The 15,567-nt window shown below is 54.8% G+C and overlaps 1 protein-coding gene across 2 annotated transcripts in view; it reads right to left on the reverse strand.

Annotated features, from left to right (window-relative positions):
* ATP2A3 (ATPase sarcoplasmic/endoplasmic reticulum Ca2+ transporting 3) overlaps nt 1-13,675 on the reverse strand; it is a 55,204-nt gene extending 41,529 nt beyond the window's left edge. For both annotated transcript variants that reach the window (XM_038759266.1, XM_038759265.1), the window contains exon 1: nt 13,445-13,675. In XM_038759266.1, coding sequence (XP_038615194.1) covers nt 13,445-13,592 — 148 coding nt within the window. In that variant the 5' untranslated portion in view covers nt 13,593-13,675. The remainder of the gene's footprint in view (nt 1-13,444) is intronic.
* Nucleotides 13,676-15,567: the final 1,892 nt, after the last annotated feature.

Genomic DNA, 15,567 nt, shown 5'->3' on the forward strand with positions numbered 1-15,567 from the left:
CTTCTAATAATAAATAATAATGATGGCATTTATTAAGCGCTTACTATGTGCAAAGCACTGTTCTAAGCGCCGAGGAGGTTACAAGGTGATCAGGTTGTCCCACGGGGGGCTCACAGTCTTCATCCCCATTTGACAGATGAGGGAACTGAGGCCCAGAGAAGTGAAGTGACTTGCCCAAAGTCCCACAGCTAATTGGCGGAGCGGGATTTGAACCCATGACCTCTGACTCCAAAGCCCGGGCTCTTTCCACTGAGCCATGCTGCTTCTAGTCCCGGCTCTACCGGTTGCCTGGTGCGTGACCTTGGGAGAGTCACTTAACCTCTCTGAGCCTCAGTTGCTTCATCTGTAAAATGGGGATTTGAAACCTGAACTCCCTCCCTCTGAGACTGTGAGCCCCATGTGGGACAGGGATTGGGTCTGACCTACTTATAATAATAATAATAATTATAATAATAATAATAATGATGGAATTTATTAAGCGCTTACTATGTGCAGAGCACTATTCTAAGCGCTGGGGGGATACAAGGTAATCAAGTTGTCCCACGTGGGGCTCACAGTCTTAATCCCCATTTTACAGATGAGGTAACTGAGGCTCAGAGAAGTTAAGTGACTTGCCCAAGGTCACACAGCAGACATGTGGTGGAGTCGGCATTCGAACCCATGACCTCTGACTCCAAAGCCCGGGCTCTTTCCACTGAGCCACGCTGCTTCTCCTGTCTGCACTCAGTACAGTGCTTGGCCCACAGTAAGCGCTTAAGAAGTACTCCAAATATTAAGCTCATCCTTTAGTCTACAAGCTCACCGTGGGCAGGGAAAGTGTCTACCGACTCTGTTGCATTGTACTCTCCCAAATGCTTAGTACAGTGCTCTGCACACAGTAAGCTCTCAATAAATGTCATTGATTATTAGTTATTATTATTATTATTGTTATTTTCAATATCAAAAGTGGGACCACCACCAGAATCTGCCGTCTCCCGGATCCTGAAAGCTCGTTTCGGGCAGGGAAGCGTGTCTACCAACTCTGTTGTAGAGAAGCAGTGTGGCTCAGTGGAAAGAGCACAGGCTTGGGAGTCAGATCAATCGATCGATCGTATTTATTGAGCGCTTCCTGTGTGCAGAGCACTGTACTAAGCGCTTGGGAAGTACAAGTTGGCAACACATAGAGACAGTCCCTACCCAACAGTGGGCTCAGACGGCATGGGGTCTAACCCCAGCTCTGCCACTTGTCTGCTGTGTGACCTGGGGCAAGCCATTTAACTTCTCTGTGCCTCAGTTACCTTAACTGTAAAACGGGGATTAAGACTGTGAGCCCCACCTGGGACAAACTGATTAACTTGTATTTACCCCAGCGCTTAAAACAGTATTCGGCACATAGTAAGCGCTTAACAAATACCATGACTGTTATTATTATTATTTCTCTCCCAAGTGCTTGGTACAGCACTCTGCACACAGCTCGATAAAAGCGACCGATTGATTGATTGATTAATCGATCATCAATCCAGCCCCGCGTTTCCCCGGGTCCACGGTGGTGCAGTGGCGGCTCCTTTCTCCATGGAGACGGAGTCCAGCGGACCAGGCGGGAGAAGGGAAAGAGAGGGAGGGAGGCAGGGATGGAAGGAAGGGGTTGGAGAAGGAGGAGAAATATAAATACATTTTCTAGCCTGTTCTCAGGAGATCTATTTTGGGCGCCAACACCGACTTTGCGAGTGGGGAAGGCCGGCCGGGTTGGTGGCGGCGGCCTGGACGGACTCTGGCCTCTCTCTCGCTGATCCCCTCCGCTGCGTGGGATGGGGAGGACGGGGCGGGTGGGGGGCCTCGGGGGACACTCGTGAGGGGGGCCCTCCGGGCCCTCACTTCCTTGGACGGATTCGCAAATCCTAAACAACTTTGACTTGTGACACAGAACAGCTCCAGCGTAACAACAGCCCCTCTGCTCCCCCTGGGATGGGAGAAAAGGGTTCAGAGAGGGAGGGGCCGCTGGAAGGGGCCTCCCGAGTACCTATTGAAGCAGCGTGGCTCAGTGGAAAGAGCCCGGGCTTTGGAGTCAGAGGTCATGGGTTCAAATCCCGGCTCCACCACTTGTCAGCTGTGCGACTTTGGGCAAGTCACTTCACTTCTCTGGGCCTCAGTACCCTCATCTGTAAAATGGGGATGAAGACTGTGAGCCCCATGTGGGACATCCTGATCGCCTTGTATCCCCCCAGCACTTAGAACAGTGCTTTGCACATAGTAAGCGCTTAATAAATGTCATTATTATTATTATTATTATTGCCCTCCTGGACACCCTCCACCATACAGAGGAATGGAGTGACTATCCAACAACCTCGACTCCCCCAGTGACGGAACACGGACCGGCCAACACCTCTGACCCTCCCCAACGTGTAGCACCTTCACCCAAGCAGCGTGCCTCAGTGCAAAGAGCACGGGCTTTGGAGTCAGAGGTCATGGGTTTGAATCCCGGCTCTGCCACTTGTCAGCTGTGGGACCTCGGGCAAGCCACTTAACTTCTCTGGGCCTCGGTTACCTCATCTGTAGAATGGGATTAAGACTGTGAGCCCCACGTGGGACAACCTGATCACCTTGTATCTCCCCCCAAGTGCTTAGAACAGTGCACATAGTAAGCACTTAACAAATACCATCATCATCATCATCCCCTGGTAATCCAAATCAGACCATCCAACATCCCTGATTCTCCCCTCGCCACCTCTGACTCTCCTCCAGCGACTCAACATGGACCATCCGACGCCCATTACCCTCCCCGGGTGACCCTGCATAGACAATCCAACACCCCTCACTCTCTCATCATCATCATCATCAATCGTATTTATTGAGCGCTTACTATGTGCAGAGCACTGTACTAAGCGCTCTCTCCCTTCTCCACCCCTGACTCTCCCCGGATACTGTACCTTCTGACACAAATTACACTCTTCCCCGGTGACCCAGCTCAGATCATTCAACACCCCTGTCTCTCCCGTCTCCATCCCTGGCACTCCCCCAGGGCCCCAGCACAGGGAGCCGCTCTGTCCAAACCCCTCTGGCTCTGCCAGAGTCCCCGGCTGTTGTGGGGGAGCCAGATCTCAGAGCTCACCACCCCCGAGGGCAGGGGTGTTTCTTGTTGTTCGTCTTGAACATGCCCCTTCTGACTCTGGTGGGATCTGAGGAACCCCAGTGCGTCTGCCCTGCCCCGCCGCCCCGGCTTGGCGAACTCCAAGCTCGCCCCAGCTCGTTCTGGGCCTTCTTCTCCCCGCCGGACCCCCAGATCGAGGTCTCCCTGGGCTGGGACTTCCCCGACCCGGCACTCTCCGGCTGTCAGACCCCTCTCCCCTACCAGGAACGTGGCCACCGGGATTTCCCTTTCCAAGAACTCTAGCCCACTCCCTGCCCTCTCTGCCCTTCCGGGTCCTTCCTTCCCCCCTCCCGCCCTCTCTGCCATCCCCTCCCCCACCCTGCCCCCAGGGCCCCAGGGACAGGAAGGTGCCTCAGACCACAAAATGTGACACAAGAGCTTATGTGCCGTGCCGTGCTGGGCGTCTACTGGGTGCAGAATGCTGTGCTGAGTGCCCCTGTGGGAAGAGAACCGTACAGGGTACTTACTGTGTGCAGAGCACTTTACTAGGTGGGTTGTCTGCAGTGTGCAGAGCACTGTACTGAGCGCTACAGACTACACCAGAGCCAACAGACATAGCTGGGAGGCCTGGAGGCCTATTTATTTATTTTACTTGTACATATCTATTCTATTTGATTTTGTTAGTATGTTTGGTTTTGTTCTCTGTCTCCCCCTTTTAGACTGTGAGCCCACTGTTGGGTAGGGACTGTCTCTAGATGTTGCCAATTTGTACTTCCCAAGCGCCTGGTACAGTGCTCTGCACATAGTAAGCGCTCAATAAATACGATTGATGATGATGATGATGGAGGAGCAAGGCCCCAAAGAGGGCCTGGAGGCTGTGAGCCCCTGGACCTCCCCCCAGGATGCCCCTTGCAGGCGGTAACTCTCCCCCCCTCCCACCGCCCACGTTGGATCGGGATGGCCTTGACCCCGGCCCTGACCCGCAGGCCCGGAGCTACAGGCCTGGATGGCCTGTCCGCCCCCCATCCCTCCTCCCCCTTTGGTGGAGAGATCGTGGGTCCGCCCCATTGCGTAGGGTTCAGGGGGCATCATAGGTCCACCCCACCTCGCAAGGGAGAGGACGGGTCCGCCCACGGCCGGGGGAGAGCGTGGGTCTTCCCGCCGCGGCGGGGGAGCGTAGGTCTGGCCCGCCATGGCTCCGGTCCTCTCCCCACAGCCGCTCCCCGTCACCTCCGGGAGCTCGGCGCGGAGACAAATTTTCCATCTCCGACCGGAGTGGAAAAAGCCACCCGCAGCCAAGCCCCAGGGCCCTCTGACCCCGCTGACCGGTTCAACCCGGCTAGCAAGGAGCCAGGTTCCCCCAGGGAGACTTTCCCCGGCCTCAGGAAGCAGGAGGTGGCCGGGGGGGGTGGGGCGGGGGCTCCACTGGTTAGCGGAGGAAGGCCTCCCGGAGACCCCTGGGCCGAGAACGGCTCCCCGAGGGGGGCCCCCACAGCCTACTGAGCCCCGGATGACTTCTGACTACGGTGCTAAGGGTTCTGGGAGGAACCAGCTACTGCTTGCCTTCCTGGACGCCCACTCCGATGGTCCCGAATGGACCACCCGACACCGGCCTCTCCTCTCTCCATCCGGGACTCTGCCCCCGTAACCCATCCCACACACCCTGACTCTCCCCTCTCCATTCCCGACTCTTCAAGCAGCGTGGCTCAGTGGAAAGAGCCCGGGCTTTGGAGTCAGAGGTCATGGGTTCAAATCCCCGCTCCGCCAATTGTCAGCTGGGTGACTTTGGGCAAGTCACTTCACTTCTCTGGGCCTCAGTTCCCTCATCTGTAAAATGGGGATTAAAAACTGTGAGCCCTCCATGGGACAACCTGATCACCTTGTAATCTCCTCAGTGCTTAGAACAGTGCTTTGCACATAGTAAGCGCTTAAGAAATACCATCATTATTATTATTATTCCCCAGTGACCCAGCATGGACCAATCCACAGTCCCGGCTCTCCATCCCTGCCTCTCTTCCCAGTGGTCCAGCATGAACCATCCAAGACCCCTGCCTCTCCCCCAGTGAGCCAGCACAAACTATCCCACACTCCACAACTCTCCCCTCTCTGAAACTAACTCTCCACAGTGAGCCAGCGTGGACCATCCCACATCCCCGACTCTCCCATCCCCATTCCTGACTCTCCCTTAATGCTCCCGCACAGATCAGTCCGGGAGCATAGACAGGGAGCGGAGAAGGCCCCGGGTGACTGTACAGGTTGCAGACCTCATGAAAGCACCAGGACCAAGGTGGGCCTGCAAGTGGGGCGAAACCTCTGGTCCCCCCCACCCGGAGGGCCCAAGCAGGACTCCGGAGCGGTTCCCAGCCCGGCCAGGGGAGAACGGGTTAAAGAGCCTCCCGTCTCCCCCTTCCCTTCTTCCGGAAAGAGGAAACTGGTATTTCGGCTTTTCCAAATGTCAGAGGTGGGGAGAAGGACGGACAATAAACAGGCTTTGACCTTCTTCCCCACCTTCCCCAGGAACTCTTCCCCAGTCATCAGGCTCGCTGAGGGGGGGGAAGCCGGGAGGGCGGGCGGGAGGTGGTTCCGGGTGTGGGGAGGAGGGGGTTAGCCGGAATGGGAAAGGGGGGCCGGGGCTGGGGCTGGGGCAGGGCAGAGAGGGCCAAGCAGCAGCCAGAACAACCCACCCCTTGGTGCCAACAGGCCCCTGCGATCCACCACCTCTCTCAGCCACGGTTCGTAAATGGAAATCCCTCCCCATCTGGACCCAACGAACCATAGCCCACTTCACAGGCTTCCTCCAGGCCCCCTCCTCTGAGAGGCCTTCCTGCACGTCATCCCTGCCCTACACCCAGAAACCACCCACTCTAGTGCCCGCACCCAGAGGGTCCCATGCAGTGCTGGGCTCCCAGCACGTGACCTCTTTCACACCACTCTGCGCCCATCTGGCCTCTGTGGCCTGGCCCGGTCTGGGGCAGGGCATCCCTCCCTGGCACAGTCAGGGATGGCTGAGGATGGGTTCCTCACCCTTCCCCTTTCCCTGTGGCTCCCCAGACTGTGACCTGTGACCTCACGTCAGAGACTTCTCCCTGTTCCCTCCTCACCCTGACAATAATTAGTCATCTAGGGTCCCACCGCTCACGGAACCACGAGCCCACGGGCCCATGAGCCAACTGTGCAGGGGAGACAGCAGGGGCAGGGGTTGTAGGGTGGGGTTGGAGTTCCCTCCGGGACGGCCCGCGGGAAAAGGAGAGGCAGACACACAGAGAGGCAGAGAGACAGAGAAGCGGAGGCAGAGAGGTATAGAAAGATAGAGGGGCAGGGAGGCAGAGAGGAAGAGACAATAAAGCAGAAAGACAGAGAGAGACAGAGAAGCAGAGACAGAGAGGGCCACGGATTTACCATTGAGGGTTCAAAGGTCTCCATCACTACCCCCCCGTAGTCTCTCCGAAGCAAGCGTGGCCCCAACACCTCAAAGGACAGGAATTGGGGGGCAGAGAGGGAGGAGGACGGGGCAGAGGACCTCAGCTTGCAAACTGCCTCGGCCCCTGGGCTTGGTTTCCACCCGGGAGGAGGAGGCAAGGTTCGGGAGCAGGCGGAGTGGGCATGAACGGGGTGGGTGTGGACGGGGAAAGGCCTGGACAAGGTGGACAGGGATTGAGTGGACATGGGCAAGGTGGGTGAGGACTGGGAGTGTGGACTCCGGTTTTGCAGCCGCCGCTCCGGGAGCCAGAGGGAGGGGGGAGATCAGGGAGGCGTCGGGAAAACCGAACCCCTTTCCTAAAAATCACCAGGCACGTGTCCCCAGCCGCCTGGGTCGATGCCTGACTCAGCGGGGCAGCGGGGCAGCGGGGCCGGGGGCAGCGGCGGGCACCGAAGGAGGCAGGCCTGACTTCCTCCCCGTTCCCGTTTCGCCTCCCCGTTCCCGTTTCGGGGAAGAGAAGCAGCGTGGCCCAGTGGAAAGAGCCCAGTCAGAGGTCGTGGGTTCGAATTCCGACTCCACAAGTCTGCTGTATAACCTTGGGCAAGTCACTTAACTTCTCTGAGCCTCAGTTACCCCATCTGTAAAAATGGGGATTAAGACTGTGAGCCCTACGTGGGACAACTTGATCAAGAACAGTGCTTAGCACGTAGTAAGCGCTTAACAAATGCCATTATTATTATTATTATTATTATTCCTGTGAAGTCATGTTTCTGTGAGGCAACTCTGAGAGGCCCCGACGGTTCCCCGTTTAGAGCGGGAGATCGGGGGGCGGCGGGGGGGCACCCAGGCTGCTCAGAGCTAACAGGCCAGGCGGGCCCAATCCCCACGGGGTCTTTCCAGGGGCTCTTGGGATCCGGTGGGAGCAAGGATGGAGTCCCGGCCACACAGCTGGTAGGGGGGCATCGCCCCCATCGCCCCCACGGCCAGAACCCGGGGACACCGGGCCCATCGCCTGCGCAGCCGGAAGCCCGTGAATCCAGGAGCCGGCCCTCAGCAGCCTGGGGCTCACAGCTCCCTTTCCGCCCACCCGGAGCTCCCTCGCTTCTCTAGCTGCCCACTGCCCGGGTGACGCTGGGATGGCTGAACGAGGGGCCCAGGAGCCGAGGGATGCTGAGAAGCAGCGTGGCTCACTGGAAAGAGCACGGGCTTGGGAGTCAGAGGTCATGGGTTCAAATCCCGGCTCTTCCAATTGTCAGTAGTGTGACTTTGGGCAAGTCACTTCACATCTCTGGGCCTCAGTTACCTCATCTGTAAAATGGGGATTAAGAGTGTGAGCCCCATGTGGGACAACCTGATGACCTTGCATCCTCCCCACCGCTTAGAGCAGTGCTTTGCACATAGTAAGCGCTTAGCAAATGCCATCATTATTATTATGATGCTATGATTCTGCACTTTGCTCCCGGGACATAGCGCTCACCCTAGACATGAATTTCCCAAACCCCCAGAAACCCAAACTACATTTCCAGGGGCACTGCCCGTCCCTGCCTCTTCTCTCCCCTCCCCTGGCCCCGTCCCCAGGGACCCCGAAAGGGCAGAGCTCCCGAGACGGTCCTTGATTATTCCAGTGTCTCTCTCTCTCACTAGTCTGGAAGCTCCTTGAGGGCAGGGACAGTGTCTACCAACTCTATTGTACTTTCCCAAGCACTCAGTATAGTGCTCTGCACAAAGTTGGTGCTCAACAAATACAAGCGATTGATTGATTTTGACAGCAAGGGAGAAACAAGAGTAATGGGGTTCCAGCTGTGGAGGCTAAATTGCCTCTGTGGAGTTGGGCGATCTTTGACCCACCCCAGCCAGCCGGAGGGAGCCACGGTCTCATACAGTGCTTTGCACTTAGTAAGCGCTTAATCAATGCCATCATTATTATTATTATTATTATTCCCAGACTGAGCCCCCTTTTTCCTCTCCTCCTCCCCATCCCCCCCGCCCTACCTCTTTCCCCTCCCCACAGCACCTGTATATATGTTTGTACAGATTTATTACTCTATTTATTTTACTTGTACATATTTACTATTCTATTTATTTTGTTAATGATAATAATAATAATAATAATGACATTTATTAAGCGCTTACTGTGTGCAAAGCACTGTTCTAAGCGCTGGGGACGTTACGAGGTGATCAGGTTGTCCCACGGGGGGCTCACAGTCTTAATCCCCATTTGACAGATGGGGTAACTGAGGCCCAGAGAAGTGAAGTGACTTGTCCAAAGTCACACAGCTGACAATTGGTGGGGGTGGGATTTGAACCCATGACCTCTAACTCCAAAGCCCGGGCTCTTTCCACTGAGCCACGCTGCTTCTCCTGTGCATCTAGCTTTATTCCTGTTTATTCTGATGACTTGACACCTGTCCACATGTTTTGTTCTGTTGCCTGTCCCCCCTCTTCTAGACTGTGAGCCCGTTGTCGGGTAGGGACCGTCTCTAAATGTTGCCAACTTGTACTTCCCAAGTGCTTAGTACGGTGCTGTGCACATAGTAAGCGCTCAATCGATACGATTGAATGACCACTGTACTAAGTGCTTGGGAGAGTACAGTACAACAGAGTTGGTAGAAATTACGGATGTGAACCTCAGGGCTTTGGGGCTGAGGGTGGGGTGAATAAAGGAAACAAAACAGGGTGATGCAGAACAGTGGGAAAAGAGAAATAATAATAATAATAATGGCATTTATTAAGCGCTTACTATGTGCAAAGCACTGTTCTAAGCGCTGGGGAGGTTACAAGGTGATCAGATTGTCCCACGAAATGAGGGCTTAGTCAGGGAATGCCTCTTGGAAGAGATGTACCTCCAATAAGGCTTGGAAGGTGGGGAGGGTCATTGTCTTGGCAGCGTTTCTAGACCGTGAGCCCACTGTCGGTTAGGGACCGTCTCTATATGTTGCCAACTTGTACTTCCCAAGCGCTTAGTACAGTGCTGTGCACACAGTAAGCGCTCAATAAATACGATTGAATGGTTGAATGAATGAATGAATGAATGAATACCCACCAGCCTTAGCCTTAGGGGTGGTTTGGGGGTGGTTTCCTGGGGAGGGTGTCATCAGACGCTCTTTCTTCCTCCTGGCGGGCCCAGCCCGTGAGCTTAGCTGAGAGTAGCCTGGGTTGTAGCTTGGTGGGGAGGGCGGAAGGGCATCACTGGGCACACACCCTGCCCTCTGCTCCTCCTGCTCCCCCTGCTCTCCCACCCCGCTACCCCTCCGATCCAGGGCCTTCCCACACTCCCGGGAGCCTGTGCCCTGACTGGGAACACCTGTGCTCTGCTCTCCTTCTGGAGGAAACTGCCTCTGAGTGCCCTTCCGGCTCGGGACGGCCTCTGCCGGGGGTGGCGGAGGAAGAGTCTCCCCCTTTTAGACTGTGAGCCCACTGTTGGGTAGGGACTGTCTCTATATGTTGCCAATTTGGACTTCCCAGGCGCTTAGTACGGTGCTCTGCACATAGTAAGAGCTCAATAAACACGATTGATGATGAAGAGTCCGTGCCGCAAGCGGCCAGCCCTGCCACCTCCGAGTGGGTCCCTCTCCGGGGCTCCCTGAGAGCCCACCCGGCTCCAACAGGGTGAGGGGCTTCTGGGCTTGACAGGCCGGAGAGGTGGAGGGTCTTCCGAGTCCTCCCGCAACTTGTCTGAGCCACAGCTGAGCCACCACCCCCGTCCCCCCAGGACTGGACGGGTCAAGGGCCGCCCCGGGCTCCGGACCCACAACACTTGGGCCGAAGACTAGCGGCGACGGCATTTATCGAGCTCCCGCTTGGCCTGGCACACTGTAGTAGATGCTTGGCAAGTATAGATGAACAAAATAACACATTTTGTCCACTCTAACCGGGGCCAATCTGCAAGACTTTCTTACCCCGAGGGCCCTTCCACACACAAACACACCCCAAAATAGACACCAACATATACCCACACATACACAGTTCCCTTCATAGTTGGCACTCTTTCTTAGGGTACTCTATTTATTTATTGATTGATTTTACTTGTACATTTCTATCCTATTTATTTTATTTTGTTGGTATGTTTGGTTCTGTTCTCTGTCTCCCCCTTTTAGACTGTGAGCCCACTGTTGGGTAGGGACTGTCTCTATGTGTTGCCAATTTGTACTTCCCAAGCACTTAGTACAGTGCTCTGCACATAGTAAGCACTCAATAAATACGATTGATTGATTGATTGATTGATTGATTAGGGACACAATCACAAACACAGGCACGTACCCGCTTGTCAGAAACACATCCTTACTAGCCCATGCCCACCCTGATGCACTTGTGGGAATGCGCACACCCTGACACTCACTAACACGAAGCGATTAGTACAGTGCTCTGCACACAGTAAGCGCTCAATAAATACGACTGAATGAATAACACAGCAGCGTGGCTCAGTGGAAAAGAAGAGCCCGGGCTTTGGAGTCAGAGGTCATGGGTGCAAATCCCAGCTCCGCCAATTGTCAGCGGTGTGACTTTGGGCAAGTCACTTCACTTCTCTGTGCCTCCGTGACTCCATCTGTAAAATGGGGATTAAGACTGTGAGCCCCGCCGTGGGACAACCTGATCACCTTGTAACCTCCCCAGTGCTTAGAACAGTGTTTTGCACATAGTAAGCACTTAATAAATGCCATCATTATTATTATTATTATTATTATAATAGGCACACATGCACTCTCTCTCTCTCACATACATACACACACACACAGAGCCAAAACAGTGCTTTGCACATAGTAAGTGCTTAATAAATGCCATTGTTATTATTATTATTATTATAGGCACACATGCACTCTCCTCTCTCTCTCACATACATACACACACACAGAGCCAAAACAGTGCTTTGCACATAATAAGCGCTTAATAAATGCCATCATTACTATTATAGGCACACATGCACTCTCTCTCTCTCTCTCTCTCTCTCTCACATACATACACACATACACACACACAGAGCCAAAACAGTGCTTTGCACATAGTAAGTGCTTAATAAATGCCATCATCATCATTATTATTATTATAGGCACACATGCACTCTCTCTCTCACATACACACACACACAGAGCCAAAACAGTGCTTTGCACATAGTAAGTGCTTAATAAATGCCATCATTATTATTATAGGCACACATGCACTCTCTCTCTCACATACATACACACACACACACAGAGCCAAAACAGTGCTTTGCACATAGTAAGTGCTTAATAAATGCCATCATTACTATTATAGGCACACATGCACTCTCTCTCTCTCTCTCTCTCTCTCTCTCTCTCACATACATACACACATACACACACACAGAGCCAAAACAGTGCTTTGCACATAGTAAGTGCTTAATAAATGCCATCATCATCATTATTATTATTATAGGCACACATGCACTCTCTCTCTCACATACACACACACAGAGCCAAAACAGTGCTTTGCACATAGTAAGTGCTTAATAAATGCCATCATTATTATTATAGGCACACATGCACTCTCTCTCTCACATACATACACACACACACACAGAGCCAAAACAGTGCTTTGCACATAGTAAGTGCTTAATAAATGCCATCATCATTATTAATATAGGCACACATGCACTCTCTCTCTCACATACATACACACACACAGAGCCAAAACAGTGCTTTGCACATAGTAAGTGCTTAATAAATGCCATCATTATTATTATAGGCACACATGCACTCTCTCTCTCACATACATACACACACACAGAGAGCCAAAACAGTGCTTTGCACATAGTAAGCGCTTAATAAATGCCATCATTATTATTATAGGCACACATGCACTCTCTCTCACATACATATACACACACACACTGAGCCAAAACAGTGCTTTGCACATAGTAAGCGCTTAATAAATGCCATCATTATTATTATAGGCACACATGCACTCTCTCTCACATACATACACACACACACACACACACGGAGAGCCAAAACAGTGCTTTGCACATAGTAAGCGCTTAATAAATGCCATCATTATTATTATAGGCACACATGCACTCTCTCTCTCTCTCTCTCTCTCTCTCTCTCTCTCACACACACACACACACACACACACACACACACAGAGCCAAAACCCCACGTCCTCTTCACAACCAAAAACAGTTTCCACTCCCCTGTTTCCTGTCCCAGCCCGGAGGGGGAGGGGAGGGGAGGGCCGGGGAGGGCCGGGGATGGAGTCGGAGAGGCCCCCGGCCTCCTGGAGCCCGTGGGAGAGACGATCGGGCAGGGACCCGTCCTGTCCCGCGTGGGGGGACCACCACCGCCCCCCCACTCCAGTTCCCCAGGGGGAAACCGACTCGCTGGAGATTCAAACTATGTGCAAAGCACTGTTTTGGCTCTGTGTGTAAGTATGTGAGAGAGAGAGAGAGTGCATGTGTGCCTATAATAATAATAATAATGATGGCATTTATTAATCAATCGTATTTATTGAGCGCTTACTGTGTGCAGAGCACTGTACTCAATCAATCAATCGTATTTATTGAGCGCTTACTAGGTGCAGAGCACTGTACTAAGCGCTTGGGAAGCACAAATTGGCAACATCTAGAGACAGTCCCTACCCACCAGTGGGCTCACAGTCTAAAAGGGGGAGACAGAGACCAAAACCAAACATACTAACAAAATAAAATGAATAGAATAGATATGCACAAATAAAATAAACAAATAAATAAATACATAGAGTAATAAATATGCACAAACATATATGTATATATATATGTGTGTGTATATATATATACATACATATATACTCCCGAGAGAGGGGGGGGCTCCGTGGTGCCTGGGGGGTGGACCCCGTCTCGCGTGGGGGATCCGGGCCCGAGTGAAAGGGGGGGAAAAGAGGGACTATAATCTTAGGAGGGCCGAGGGAGCGGGTGTGGGGGAGAGGGGATGAAGGGGGGGGGGGCCGGGCCCCGGACTCACCGTTGGGCCCGTACTTGTCCCGGCTGCGGAGCACCTGGGCCGGGCTCAGCCCCTGGCTGGCCTCCACGGAGAAGGTCCGCAGCACCGCCGTGGCAGACAGCTCGTGGGGGGCCCGGCCCCGCCACGGCGCCTCCTCCTCCTCCTCCATGCCGGCGCCGGGCTGCGCCGAGGGGAGCGCCGTGGCCCGGACGGGTGGATGGATGGACGGACGGACGGACGGATGGATGGATGGACGGATGGATGGATGGATGGATGGATGGATGGACGGATGGACGGATGGACGGGTGGACGGAAGGATGGATGGAAGGATGGATGGGGTGAGGATGGATGGAAGGATGGATGGGGTGAGGATGGATGGAAGGATGGATGGATGGATGGACGGACGAAAGGATGGATGGATGGGTGGATGGATGGATGGACGGATGGATGGATGGACGGACGGATGGATGGAGGGATGGAAGACTGTCCCCTCCCTGACCGACTTCCCGCCCTCTCCGCCTCCCCTAACTGCAGAGGAGCCCGGGGGCGGCTGGCCGGTCCTGGGGGCTGTTGTCCGGTCCTGGGGAGGGGCTGCTGCCCAGTCCTGGGGGGCTGCTGTCAGGTCCGGGGGGGTTACAGTCCGGTCCTGGGGAAGGATAATGTCCGGTCCTGGGGGGCTCCTGTCCAGTCCTGAGGTGGGCTACCGTCCGGTCCTCGGGAGGGATAATGTCCGGTCCTGGCTGCTGTCCCGTCCTGGGGGAGGCTCCTGTCCAGTCCTAGGGTGGGCTACTGTCCGGTCCTGAGAGGGCTGCTGTCCGGTCCTGGGGTGGGGGGGGGGTTGCTGTCCAGTCCAGGGGGCTGCTGCCAGTCCTGGGGGGCTACGGTCCGGTCCTGGGAGGGCTGCTGTCCGGTCCAGGGGTGGGGGGTCTGCTGTCCAGTCCAGGGGGCTGCTGTCCGGTCTTGGGGGGCTACGGTCCGGTCCTGGAAGGGCTGCTGTCCGGTCCAGGGGTGGGGGGGGGTCTGCTGTCCGGTCCTGGGGAGGGCTGCTGTCCGGTCCTGGGAGGGCTGCTGTCCGGTCCTGGGGTGGGGGCGTCTGCTGCCCAGTCCAGGGGGCTGCTGTCCGGTCCTGGGGGGCTACGGTCCGGTCCTGGGGAGGGCTGCTGTCCTGTCCTGGGGTGGTGGGCTGCAGTCCGGTCCTGGGGTGGGGGGCTGCTGTCCGGTCCCGGGGTGGGGGGCTGCTGTCCGGTCCTGGGGGGCTACAGTCCGGGCGGCCGGAGGCTGCTGCTGCTGCGCGGAGCCATGAGCAGCGGCTGCAAAGCAACGAGCCCGCTTCAAGCGCTGCCCCCGGAGGGACGATGCTGCGGCCCCGGCCCGGCCTCCTCCCTCCCTCCCTCCCCTCCTCCCCTCCTCCCCTCCTCCCTTCCCTCCTCCTCCTCCCCGGGAGAGCAGCCCCGCCCCCGCCGGGGATCCCCCTCCCCTCCCCTCCCCTCCCGTCCCGTCCCGTCCCCTCCCCCGGGCTCCCCCGGCCCGCCCAGCCCAACGCGGGACCGGAGGCAGTCCATTCACAGCATTAGAATCAGGATCAGCAGCAGCAGCATTATCAATTAATTAATTAATTAATAATGGCATCTATTAAGCGCCTACTATGTGCAGAGCAATCAATCAATCGTATTTATTGAGCGCTTACTGGGTGCAGAGCACTGTTACTAAGCGCTTGGAAAGTCCAAGTTGGCAACAGATAGAGACAGTCCCTACCCAACAATCAATCAATTGTATTTATTGAGCGCTTACTGTGTGCAGATCACTGTACTAAGCGCTTGGGAAGTCCAAGTTGGCAACATATACAGTCCCTACCCAACAATCAATCAATCAATCGTATTTATTGAGCGCTTACTGTGTGCACAGCACTGTACTAAGCGCTTGGGAAGTCCAAGTTGGCAACAGATAGACAGTCCCTACCCAACAGTCAATCAATCAATCGTATTTATTGAGCGCTTACTGTGTGCAGAGCACTGTTACTAAGCGCTTGGGAAGTCCAAGTTGGCAACATATAGAGACAGTCCCTACCCAACAATCAATCAATCAATTGTATTCATTGAGCTCTTACTGTGTGCAGAGCACTTTACTAAGCGCTTGGGAAGTCC

The sequence above is a fragment of the Tachyglossus aculeatus genome, chromosome 17, assembly GCF_015852505.1.
Source record: "Tachyglossus aculeatus isolate mTacAcu1 chromosome 17, mTacAcu1.pri, whole genome shotgun sequence".
In the NCBI taxonomy this organism is placed as follows: Eukaryota; Metazoa; Chordata; class Mammalia; order Monotremata; family Tachyglossidae; genus Tachyglossus; species Tachyglossus aculeatus.